This window comes from Gekko japonicus, unplaced genomic scaffold, assembly GCF_001447785.1.
Source record: "Gekko japonicus isolate JY-2015 unplaced genomic scaffold, Gekko_japonicus_V1.1 scaffold1029, whole genome shotgun sequence".
Classification (NCBI taxonomy): domain Eukaryota; kingdom Metazoa; phylum Chordata; class Lepidosauria; order Squamata; family Gekkonidae; genus Gekko; species Gekko japonicus.
In genome coordinates, this window is record NW_015167081.1 from 382,689 (window position 1) to 395,183 (window position 12,495).

The 12,495-nt window shown below is 44.1% G+C and overlaps 1 protein-coding gene across 3 annotated transcripts in view; it reads right to left on the reverse strand.

Moving 5' to 3' along the window:
- Positions 1-1,354: 1,354 nt before the first annotated feature.
- Positions 1,355-12,495, reverse strand: part of ARL2BP (ADP ribosylation factor like GTPase 2 binding protein) — a 22,015-nt gene continuing 10,874 nt past the window's right edge. For 2 of the 3 annotated variants that reach the window (XM_015412817.1, XM_015412818.1), the window contains exons 3-7: positions 11,346-11,407; positions 7,808-7,914; positions 6,176-6,261; positions 3,876-3,972; positions 1,355-2,321 (exon numbers count right to left, since the gene is read on the reverse strand). In XM_015412817.1, coding sequence (XP_015268303.1) covers positions 2,223-2,321; positions 3,876-3,972; positions 6,176-6,261; positions 7,808-7,914; positions 11,346-11,407 — 451 coding nt within the window. In that variant the 3' untranslated portion in view covers positions 1,355-2,222. The remainder of the gene's footprint in view (positions 2,322-3,875; positions 3,973-6,175; positions 6,262-7,807; positions 7,915-11,345; positions 11,408-12,495) is intronic. The other variant, XM_015412819.1, reaches the window with a different exon arrangement.

Sequence of the window (12,495 nt, forward strand, 5' to 3'; positions counted from 1 at the left end):
AATCATGGGTTACCAACACTCTTTTAGAACTAATTACTTGCTTATTTTAACTTTTAAAAGACTGCATGATGATACAAGAGCACCTTCCGTTAAAGGGATACCTCATTTTTACATATTCGTTTGCAAGAATGATCAACAGGCGATATGAAGATGACAACTGGTCTCTTTTGACATGTATGGTTTGCCTCAGATCTAAGAGCCACATTTCAGATTGTCCTGAAAACTTTACTGAACACAACCATGAAGGAGAACTGCTGCAACACGAACAGAGTTTTCATTATGATTTTAAACTCCAGTGGTGCTTGCTACTTTTCTTCCCAAGATTCATTCCAAACCAAGGATTTGCCAGACAGGGACTGCATCTGAACTAAAGATTTAAAACACAAGAAGAATGGAACTAAACCTGTGCCCCAGCTACTACCAAAGAAATAATTTTTTTTGTTGGAAGGCTCCATTATACTATAAAGACTCCACAAAACTATAAGCCAGCTGTTTATAGTTTTGGCCTCATTCCCATTATACCTTTTTTGGGGGGTCAGGAATGGCAGGCACACACATATGGGGGGGTTACCTAGTACCACTATATTGCCACACACTGAATGAAGCCAGTCTAGAATAAAGGCAAGCCACATGTGCAAGATTTGAACCACTAGTATCCTGTTTTTTCTTAATTCCTTAGTTTGTAGTATGGCACAATTCAAAATGGTGGCAGTTGGCCTATCTGCTTCAGCAGTTGCTCCACAGACCCCCTGGTGAGGTAAAGCAGGCATTGAGGGGTGTGTCTGAATCCAGCCAACCCAACACTACTAATGCATATTATGATCAGGTGACTTGGTTCAGCTACTGACACAGAACGGAAGGCCCTGATCAGGGGACTGTTTCCACTGGAGTACAGGCCAGATTCCCCAAAGATTCAGCAAAGATACACCCCCAAATGGAATTTTCTCCATGCAATTTTCTTTTTTCAATCTCAGAAAAATCTAACACTGATAAAAATGTGAAAGCCACTGACACAGAACGGAAGGCCCTGATAAATGTCAGGGGACTGTTTCTACTGGAGTACAGGCCAGATTCCCCAAATATTCAGCAAAGATACACCCCCAAATGGAAAATTCTCCATGCGATTTTCTTTCTTTTTTCAATCTCAGAAAATCTAACACTGATAAAAATGTGAAAGCTCATAGTTAATTTATCTAATCATTCTTCCAACAGATCTGACCCAGTTTAAAACAAGCTTAGCTGCCATCATTTTCCTAATGAAATCTTGGAGGTTTTGGAGGTTATCAAAGTTTCTGGATCCTTCACTCACCAATTCCTAAAATTGCTCTAGAGAAGCCATGAGCTTCAATGTAGCACAGAGAGATATCTCGACAACAAACCTAAGCTGGGATGAGCTATCACAACCTATCACTATGGAACCTGGGGAATTGTATTTTTATGAAAAACGCAGCTCCCTCCCTGGTGGTTGAACCAGTTTAAAACTGTAGCACAGACCTGCCCTATGTGGTCGCACCATAGAAACACATTCTTTGCTAACATATATACTGTAAGTAGTACAAAAATGTGGTGTGACGCTTCTGAGGACAGAGGGGGGGAAATAATATCGCATTTCAATAAAATGGTTACTTTTGCAGCTCAGGTGAGGACCTGAGTTCTAAAGATACAGGACCGTTAACGGGAGGGACACACATCCACAGCTACTATAAAATAAAACGGGTAACAACTTCATGCTATATATACATGTATATATATGTATTCATGGCAAACACACACACTTCCTGTTAACAGTCAAAATTTGGTATTTGCAGCCATGATGAAAATGCTTTGGCCAGAGCAGCCGCAGTTCTCAGGACCTGCCAGGGATGCGCAGTTTGAACCATCCAACCCACGACAGGTTCAGGATGCCCCTTCTGTTCCTCTTGGCCCATGATGGAGAAGCACCTGATGAAAGCCAGCTGCCCTCCAACAGATCATCAGTAAAAATCCAATTTGGCTGATACAGAGCGGATCTGAGAGCTATCAGACTATGGTTCTAACCAGGACAGAGTTATTCTAGTTCCTGATCATTCGGAAACAAACATCAGTTCAAACAAGTGGCTGAGAAAACCAGGCCTGCCATAATGGCGGGTGCTTCAATGACCTGGGCCACTGTTCTTGTCTCAACTGCTGCCTTCTGTGGTCCCAACGTCCCAAGCTAAGACACTCTTGCTTGGGGGCCACAGCTAGTGGCGCAGGCTGTTCTGTGAAGGAGATACAGAAGATTTGCTCAAAGGTGTCACCACGAATCCGCCACTCAAGTCAAGACCTCGGCCTTCTTTTTCCTGGAGGCAGAAGAGAAAGTGAATACAGAACACCTCAGTTTTGTGGTATTTCAAAATGCTTCTGTTAGAAAAGGAACTGTGATCAAAATGAACGCTTTTATCTGCTAGAATTTAGGGAAGAAGGAATTCTACATGGAACCTGCTGCATGTAGTGGAACCAGAATGTTAACATTCAGTAAAAATATATGATTTTAGCTGCTATAGATGCAGAACGAAGTTGTTCAGGGTGGTGAAAATCAGTGAGGATTGCAGAATGGGACACCTTCCAGCTTCAGATTTTTCATAGGGCATGATGAACCTGTGGGATCTGGGGTCATTTCAAGTGCTGGTTATCCGGACAAAATCTTTTTTTTAGATGCACATGACACTTCTGAACGTTTAGAGAGAGTGCGACATGGTGTCCATTTTACTGAACTCCCAGTCCGTCGCCTTCCGGATTTTCTGAGTAAGATTCTAGAGTGAAACTCACATGAAACTGACACACATTATGGATCTTAAGACATGGTCCTTAACAGGTAAGCAGATAAATTCACTGTTGGCTGAATTTACAGATGCCTGGTTTACACACTAAAGATGCAGTCTCCCATGCAGTTACTCCAACCTGAGCCCAGAGAGAGAGATCTCGTTCTCCATGGAGATTTTGCCCCCACCTCAGCCTCCTGACCCATGTGGCTAGCCGTTAGCAGTGGAAGGACCGCTGGCTCCAGCTCCTTGAATGGTGTAAGTAATCCGAGCAGCGGGATGGAGCTGCTTGACCATTTGTTCAGCTCTCGGGCCTTAAAAACCCTTCCGGGCTTCTGACAATCCAGAGCTCTTTGATCAGACAGCTTTGGCACTGCCTCCTGAGACAAAGCCCATGGACTCAGGTCCTTAAGCACAGCCAGCATGCCCAGAGCTCGTCATCTGCCAGCTGCTGGTTCCTGGAGGGGAAGTTGGGGCTCCAGGAAGGAACCAGAAGACAGCTCATGACGCAACTGCCACTTGGCACCTGGAGTTTGCTGAGCTGTGTGTTAGGGACTTCCATATTTTTCTGAATAAAGTTTCTAGAGTGAAAAAACCCCATGTGAAGCTAACAAGCAAGTATCCCTACTCACTGGTACAGATCTGAAGACACAGTTCTTAATAGCTAAGAGGATATCAGGAGCACCAGCAGACGGAAGCCTCATCTGGAGATATTGTGCAAATCACTTTTCAGGAGAACCAACAAATGGGTTAGGGCTGGCTCAGACGCTAGACACAAACTGCTTCACATGTGCAGCTGTCTTAGTGTGAGGAAAAGGCCAAACAGGATAATTTTGGATCTAACTGTGGATTTAAAATTAGGGTTCTGGGTTTCACAATGTGAGAACAGGAAAGGAGCTATTGTTTGGTGACAGAGTACCTGCTTTGCATGCAGGAGATCCCGGGTTAGAAGCATCTCAGGTGGAAAGTTCTAGGAAAGACCTCTCTCTACCTGAGGCCCCAGAGAGCTGTTGCCGGACACATTATGGATTTATGCTCTGTATAAGGCAGTTTACTATGTTCAGCATGCCTCCCAAGTGTTGGAGTACTCACGGCTCTGTAATCCAGGAACATTTCTTTAAATGCCAGGAAGTCAGTAAAGGTAAGAAGCATGTCAAAAATGTCCCCTGCTATTTCATCCTTGTGCTGCCTGCAAAAGAAAGATTTGGATTTTACTTATTTAAAAGCCTGTCTCCCACGAGGGCACAGCTTGGATCCAAAGTCTTCCTCCTGTTTGTGTTGAGTAAATAAGGCAGAGAGACTAAAGCTGTTAATCAAAATAAAGTTCTTTATCTAAATCTATTAGTAAGGGGGGGAAATGGGAAAGTTCTAATCAAATAACAAAGTCCTAAACTACATCTTTATACAAAGTAGGCTAATATATACCACAAGTCTCTAAGGGGGAAAAGGTAAAAGCCTAGCGCAAGGCTGCTGAGCAAGTAACCTCTCTTCTAGAACCTTAACAGGAAGAAGCTCAAGCTCATTAGCCAACCCAAACACTGCTAAATTAAAACGATCCAATCAGTTTCTCAAACACACCAGTTAACATACAGGACTGGCTCTGGGCCAGGCTGCACATCCAGGTCAGGCCTCTGGTAGAATCATAACAAATATGTTAATCCTATAATGACTGAAATTTAGATCTTGCCATATCCCAACAGTTTGCACCCCTCTTCATTAATTGGGGGCAGTCCCACATAGGTGAGGGCAGGGTACCAGTCAAAATGGTTGTACACTGATCATGTGAAAAAGCAAAGGCCACGCCCCCAATCAGGAACAAAAGGGGGTGGGGAGGCTAACAAATGCACAGCTGCAAGGAAAAAAGTGAGGCATGTCGAAGGGGCCCTGCTGACGCACCACAAGAAAGACCGTCGAAAGAAAAATGGAGCCAGAGACTGCCGAGACGTCGAGCCGGCGAAAAAGCTGACCCGGGAATTCCAGTGCCTCCACTGGGTGCCGGTAGGGATTGTCAGTAATTTCTGTGGTCACAGAATCGGAGTTTAAGAAAATGCTACAATCACAGAAATTGCTGTCAACTGAATTTACATATGCCTAGTTCACACAGTAACAGTGCAATCCTATGCAGTTACTCCAACTAAAACCAACTGGGCTTAGACTGAGGTAACTGCATAGGATTACGCATTACACTCCCTTCGGGAAGGTGTTAGCTGCCGAGTGCGACTTCTGAGGCGCGTCGAGATCGGAAAGATGGAAGAGCTGTGTCGGCTTCCCTGCAGTGGAGTGAGTCGGCCAGGCAGTGGCAGTGTGGCAGCACAACATCAAGAAGCCCTGACGTCATCAGCCAGCTTACAAGAATACATGCCATCGGAACATGACTGATCCAGCCCGTAGATGTAGCCCCGGCTAGCTGCAATGTGTGTGCAATTAAAATGCTGTATGTTGTCTTCCCTATCCCAACGAACATTGTTAGTCCAACTGTCAAAGAGTAACTGTAAAATTGCTCTGAGCCCACAGGTGTGTGGGAAAGAGCAATTAATAAATCGAAAGTATTATTATTATTATTATTATTATTATTATTATTAGGTTTTGCCACAGGATCATGAACTGAAACAGGATCATGAATGGGTAGATCGGGGGAGGGGGGAACACAGTACCGGACCAACTAGCCAAACATGTTTGGGTTATGACTGCTAAGCACCAGAATGACCATCTGGCAGCAGACCACCTTTTCTTAATCTTTCAGAATTATCAACACTATCATTTAAGTGCCAAAAATGACCTGGGGCTTGCAAGGGAACTTTACTTCCAAAGCAAGGCCACCTGAATACAACCCAGAAGGGAAGCATGCATCTAAGGTTGTTTGCCTGTTCCTTCTACATGTCATAAACACTTCAGCCTAAGGCATGACATGCCAGATGAATCCCTGGAGAGCAAGTTTTTCCTTTTAAATAAATAAATCCTTCCCTAAAATGAACATTTATCCCCCAGACTTCGGGAGTGCCTTTCTGAAAACAGGCGCTACAACGTACAAGGTGTAAAATAAAACCGCAAACATTTTAAACATGGAAAAAACAAAACAGCGCATCTGAGAGGCATTAACATTCAAAAACAGAAAGTGCCTGAGTGAAAACAAAGTCAGATATTTAACCAGTTTCCTTAGGAGAGGCGATTCCACACGAAGGGGACCACTACAGGCAAAGCCCTGCTCTGACTGCCTCACAACCTCATCCTGGGTGATTTTAAAACATGGGAGGTTCCTGTAGGCAGAGATGCTCCACCCTCAAGTAGGCGGGGCTCAAAGAGAACTCTGGTCTAAAGGCTACCTAAGCATTGTGGGGTGGAGGAAGCACAGTACTCACAACAAACCAACGCCAAGGATATAGCCAACTTACTGCAGGGACAAGGTGAAAGCCGACATGCTGAAGCCAGGAATCCTGTCCAAGAGCTTCTCTTCAATATATTTCTCAACTAAGCAGATCTGGAACGACAAGCAGAGTCTGGTTTCTACCTGAAGAATGCAGAAGAAAACTTTGCCTACTACCGTTAGATTGTCTGAGGGGCAAAATGATGCTCTGCGCAGGCAAGGGACAAAGCTTGATAGACTTCTAATGCCCAGACCAGGATTTGGGGTCCATACATACTTCATCAAAGAGCTGAATTTGCCACAATGAAATATAAACAGGACCCAGACAAGATGAAGATCATAGTTCTCAATCATGATTGATCCACAACATGAAACTTGCAAGCTTGAACAGCCTCAATTTGCCTCAGAGCTATTCAAAACTGGCTCCCCTGTTCTGCTATCAACATTTGAAATGCATGTTTTTGAAGTGATCTTGGCATTCTCTAATTAAGCTTTCAGTCTGCTTCAAGAGCTCAGGTTACTTTTCATTTTGGCTCAATGCCATGTTATAAAGACTTTTCAGGCTACATATGAAGGAAAAGTAGAAAAGTTTTTACAATTCATTTTTTAAAGTAACCATTGACCTTCAGAACTCAACTAAAAGCTGCAAGATACAAAAAAAATGTCTCTTGTAAGCCAGAAGCTTTAGCAGGAAGGGCGGGATACAAATCGAATAAAATAAATAAATAAATAAATAAATAAGAGCCCTGCTGGATCAGACCATCTAGTCCAGCATCCTGTCTCACACAGTGTCCAGCCAGTTCCTCTGAAGGCCCAACAACAGAGCATAGCTGATACCTTCCCCTGATATTGAGTCCTAGATCTGGGATTCGGAGGATTAGTGCCTCTGAAAGTGGAGGTTCCCCTCAGTCACCATGGCTAGTAGCAACTGATACTTATCTTCCATCAATCTATCTAAATTTCGTTAAAGCTGTTTATTCCTGTGGCCATCGCTACATGCTCTGGCAGCAAATTCCACATTTTAATCACTCTCTGTGTAAAGTAGTTCCTTTTCTCCATTCTGAACCTACTGCCCATCAGCTTCATTATAAGAACATACAAGAAGAACATAAGCATTCCAGCAGCTGTCAGAATTGCTCATTTTCGGACAAGGCCCTGCCCCTTGAAGAGCCAATGATCAGCATCAGAGCAAGCCTGCGGGAACGCTCATTTCAACGCTGTGAAAACATTGGCTTCCCTGCAGAGCAGGTGGCTGTTAAACGCACAATGGTAAGCCAGGCTGATCTAGTGGCAACAAAAACAGCAAACAGCCTTGTGTGTCACTCCAACAAGGAGTCAGAGCTCACTTCTTCACAAGCGTGATGTTGGTCAGACTCCACAAATCTCTGGCCTTGCATGCGCCAGCCTTTCCCTCTCCATTGCTGCAAATCACAGAAGCAAATTCCTGGCATATGTGCAAAAAGACAGCTTCACCAGCGGAGGTGCTTTCCTCCATGAGAAGGGGCCGTCCCCTCATGGCAAGAAGCCGCCTCTTACACCAGAAGGCTCCTTCTGCTAGGGAAAAGCGCCTCCATTCACAGAATGGATCTGTGGGACCCAACTCCAAATCTGTCAATCTGCGCAAAACGTATAAACTATTAATAAAGAGACACACACTTACGTATTCATTAAAAATAGGAGTGTAGATTAGCTTATTTTCCTCCGTATCGTCAAACTCTTGATAGTACTTATCCATGAAGTTTCTTTGTATGAGCTGAAAGTCCTGGTCTGAAATCACAAGGCAATGACCTAAAATTAGTCAGGGTGACCATTGAGTCAAAAGACAGTAGCTGTGCTGTTTTCAGGATGAAGCCCAGTACGCCATGTCCTGGAGTCAGCTGTGATAACAGCACAGCTGTAGCTGGCTGGGGGGGGGCACCATCCAGGCGTGCTGGCTGCCAAGGCAATTTTCATTACATAGCCAGCCAAACCTCCTCCAGCATGAGAAGTGGAGCAGAGAAGGTTGGGCCTGATGAAGCCCTTGGACAGCTTCACCCGGGGAAAGCAGCTAGCCGTGGGGAAGGGCTGTGGCTCAGTGGCAGAGCATCTGCTTGGCATGCAAAAGGCTTCAACCCCTGGCATCTTCAGTTAAAAGCATCAGGATGTAGGTGATGGGAAAGACCTCTACCTGAATCCCTGGAGAACTGCTGCCAGTCTGAGTAGAAAGGACAGGAATAAATGGGTCAATAGCCCTATGGCAGAACAGTCCGCCCCCCAAAAAAGGTCAAGTGGTGGCAGTTGAACAGACAGAGTGAAAAGCCCCTTCCAGTTGTTGGGTAAGCCTTGGATGGGATTATGGTGGGATAGGGCCTAAAGGTCACAGCAGGTGTGTTCCGTCAAAGGTCTGATTTAGTAGAAGGCAGCTTCAGGTGTTCATGAGATCACACCCAATGCCATGAAGAATTCCACTGGCACAAAATCACTATGCTTGACGCTGGGTGAATTAATCTGCAATAACACATCCACCGTATCCGCCCCCTTGCCACCAAACATTAATGGGGGTGACCATCTCAGATGTTTGTTGGATAGCTTCCAAGACATCTCTCTCTGAACAAGCCCAATCCAGGGACACACAATGTTGAATTTCTGTTTACTTTTTTGTTAGTACATTCCAAAATAAGCCCCTTCCTGCTCCATGTATCTAATGCATTTTTATTCTACCCTTCCTTCAAGCTCAGGGATAGACGCATGGTTCTCCCTTCCCCAGTTTATCGCCACAAATGTTTTTTATGCTGACACATGATGTATCTGTTATGGTCTTTCCTAAAAATTATGTGCTTGAGCCTACTTTAAAGGACTTGCCTAAACTCAGGAGCCGGGTTGCCATGGCACATAGGAATTTATCCCAGGAGGTAAGTGAGGCTAGGAGAAAGTAACTTGCCCATGCTCATCCAGTAAGCTTCAATGGTAGAGTGGCGATTCAAACCCAGGTTTCTCAGATCCTAGTCTGGAATGCTAGCCATTATATCACACTTGCTTATAAGGGGAAGGAGAGGAAGCGGCACCTGAACAAGGTTACTTCCGATCCTCCAAACAAGTCCTGTTATTTCCAATCATTTTTCCCCATTTAAAGCAGGCCTTGACAAATTATCACTGGCTCTATGAGCCAGCCCAAAAATATAGGAGTCAAACTAATTTTCAGCCTCCAGACTTTTTAATGTCTATACTGCTGCCACAAAATCTAATCCTAAACTCTCCACAGCTTCTTTTAATTTTATTAAAACAATGACAAAATTGTTATAGTGTATAAATATGGAGTTTGTCATTGCCACAATAAAAAACTAACCTCTCACCCTAACCTTTCCAGATTCTTATAACTTCATTATTGTTTTAAAAAGCTCAGTGGAGAAAGCAACTGGTTAAGAAATGAATGCATCTACCACCACTGAGTGGTGTAAAATTAACATTTTAAAAAAAGAAATGACAAGAACTTCATGCACCTGTGATTTTTATGTCATACAGCAAAGCATATGCGGATGCGAAACAAGGTATGTATTTCTAAGGATAGCCGAGAGACACCATAATGAAATAACTGTTGAAAATACTAGGTAGCCTAATGAAATTCCTAGGTGCAATGGCAACCTGGCACCTGGGATTTGTCAAGCACTGCTGTAACGGCTCAAGCACATACTTTTTAGGGCAAGCCACAGAAGATATCCCATTTGTCAGCATCAAAAATGTTTTAAAAATAATTGTGGAGCATTTTACAGGATGGGCAACCACCTGCTGGTAAGGGGAATGACTGATCCCCTGACCTCACCTGTATGAGACTGCATCGCAATGGATGAAGACAGCTATAAACAGAAGGAAGGCTTTGGTTCTAAGCTGTGCCTTTGCTTTGCCAAACTAGTTTTTCATCATAAGATACTGCCTTCACATCATAACTGCACAGTCTTCCAACTTCTGCCTTCACATCAAGAGATATGCTGGACTGTGGCACAGAATGGCAGCCTGGTTGCTGCAGAGAGTTGATTTGCCTGTTCTCTTCAAGACCCAATCAAACTGAAAGTTGTAAGGTGTACCATTCTCACAAGCCACATGGCTAGCCAGTGGGGTAGCTCCAAGATCACACCACCTACCAACTCCTGGCTTTCCCCAATGCTGCCTTCCCTTGTTGCGCTTCTTCAAGCTTCCTGTGCATGACTGGCTAAAGGGTGGGTAGTGCCCAGTTTTCCCCTGTGTCTGCCCAATCAGTACTTCACAGAGAAAACAGAGGTGGCTGTGAGGAATGAGGAAGGAATGAGAATTGTGCTGCTGTGTAAAGGAATGTACATTCCAGCTGCATTCAGGCACCAAAGGCAAGAGTGCCATGCTTTCCCATGTTCGAAGGCCCACCAACAGCCGGTTTTATTAGCTCTTTATTCTTTATTCTACTTTGAGCACCAAAGGGTTGCAGCTTAAAAATGACACAAATAAGGTCATAAAACCAACCAGATAAAAGTCTGCCCGGCAAATGAACTAGAAAAACATGAAGGAATTCACACACCTCAACCTTTCAAGTGCTTTCTCTAGCATGATGTTGTAGCCAGCCATTTCATTGGCTTGGTGAGTCTCTTTGGAATAAATGACTGGAAATTCTGGTAAACGAGTCTGCCTGGAAATCTGGGTTTGTACACAGACTAGTGTCATAATTGGGTATTAATCTGAAATAGCATTTCTTTTTTTAAACAAATCATTATAAAGCTGTAGAAGACTGCTTTGGAGAAGTTCTCATTTGAGAGCAAATTTAATTCACCTTTGGTGGGACTGTCCCTATACGAAAAATTATGGAAAGCAATTTTGGATGCTGTTGAATTGAGAGCTGGTTACAAAATACATTTAGACCCACTTCATGTACTACTTGGTTTGCTGCCTGGAAGTGCAAAAAAGGAGCCTTACTTGGGATTTATTTACAGCAGCTAAAATCTTTATAGCAAAACACTGTCACTGTTCAGAATCACTTCTGTTTTCAGTTTGGCATGCGCAAGCCTGGAATATTGCAGAGATGACTGAAATCACAACATTTTATTCAGAAGAGGATAGACTTTATGAAGAATCTTTACTGTGATTTATATCTTGCAGTTCTTTTCCTGTAATTATGTGTAATGGTAAGGGGGGGGGGAGGATGACAGGTAGCTTGGTGGGCCTCTTTGGGTGGAACCACCTAAAGCAAAACTCACCCATTATGATGTCTTCCAAATATCCAACAACAGCATCAAATTCTGCATCTGAAGGGGAAGAACTAAACAGGGTAAGAACAAATTAGATCAAGGCTATTCTGGGATGCAAAACATCCAGGGCACACCTCACAATGATACGTAGCATCATCTCAATAACCTATACAACAGCCTTGCAAGGAAAGTCAGTACTCTCCCCATTTTGCAGATGTGGGGAGCTGCAGTCAAGACAACTGCCAATGGTCCCCAAGTGAATTTTCTGCTGAGACGAGATCTGAACCAGGAACTGTGACAGACAACCTCTAGTTCTGCCCTACAGCATCCCAGCAAATCCCTGCCTACGGCGGGAGAAGGCCAGTGTTCCCTCTAAGGTGAGTTAGTGTGAGCTAGCTCACAGTTTTTTAGCCTCCGGCTCACACATTTTTGTCTTAGCTCAGGAAGGATGGCTCCAGAGCCAACTAATAGATGCAGTAGTCAAATCGCTCGCTCACAACTTTAATGCCAGTAGTTCACAAAGTTGAATTTTTGCTCACAAGACTCCGCAGCTTAGAGGGAGCATTGGAGAAGGCAAATACTAAGTGGCATCAGCCAATGGCAGGCTGTGTGGAGCCCCTGGGAGGGAGGAGGAGAGTTAAGTGGAGGAAAAGTCTGCCATTGCCTCAGATAGGGCTTGGGGAAGCAACAGAGAAACAGGGAGAGCTACCAGGAGATTATTTAGGTAATTAGCCTTTGCCCAGTGAAAGAAAAGAACCCAGAAATCTATGCAATACAAAGGGCTTGGGGTCGATAAAGTGGCAGGAACAGAGCAGATATCCTGTATTGCCTTAGGGAAATAGCAGGTTAGGGACTTCTGAGAGGACTGAAACATTCCAAGAGACAAGGCAACCCAACTGCAATAGGCTGATATTCTTGGATTTAAGGAGTAATTCTAAATGAAATCATTCTTTCACTATCTGGCAGAAACAGCCTGTTAATTCAGTAAAGCGGGGGGCGGGGGGCAGTGTTCCCTCTAAGCTGAGTTAGTGTGAGCTAGCTCACCGTTTTTTAGCCTCTGGCTCAGACATTTTTATCTTAGCTCAGGAAGGAGGGCTCCAGAGCAAACTAATTTATGCAGCAGCCAAATTGCTCACTCACAACTTTAATGCTAGTAGCT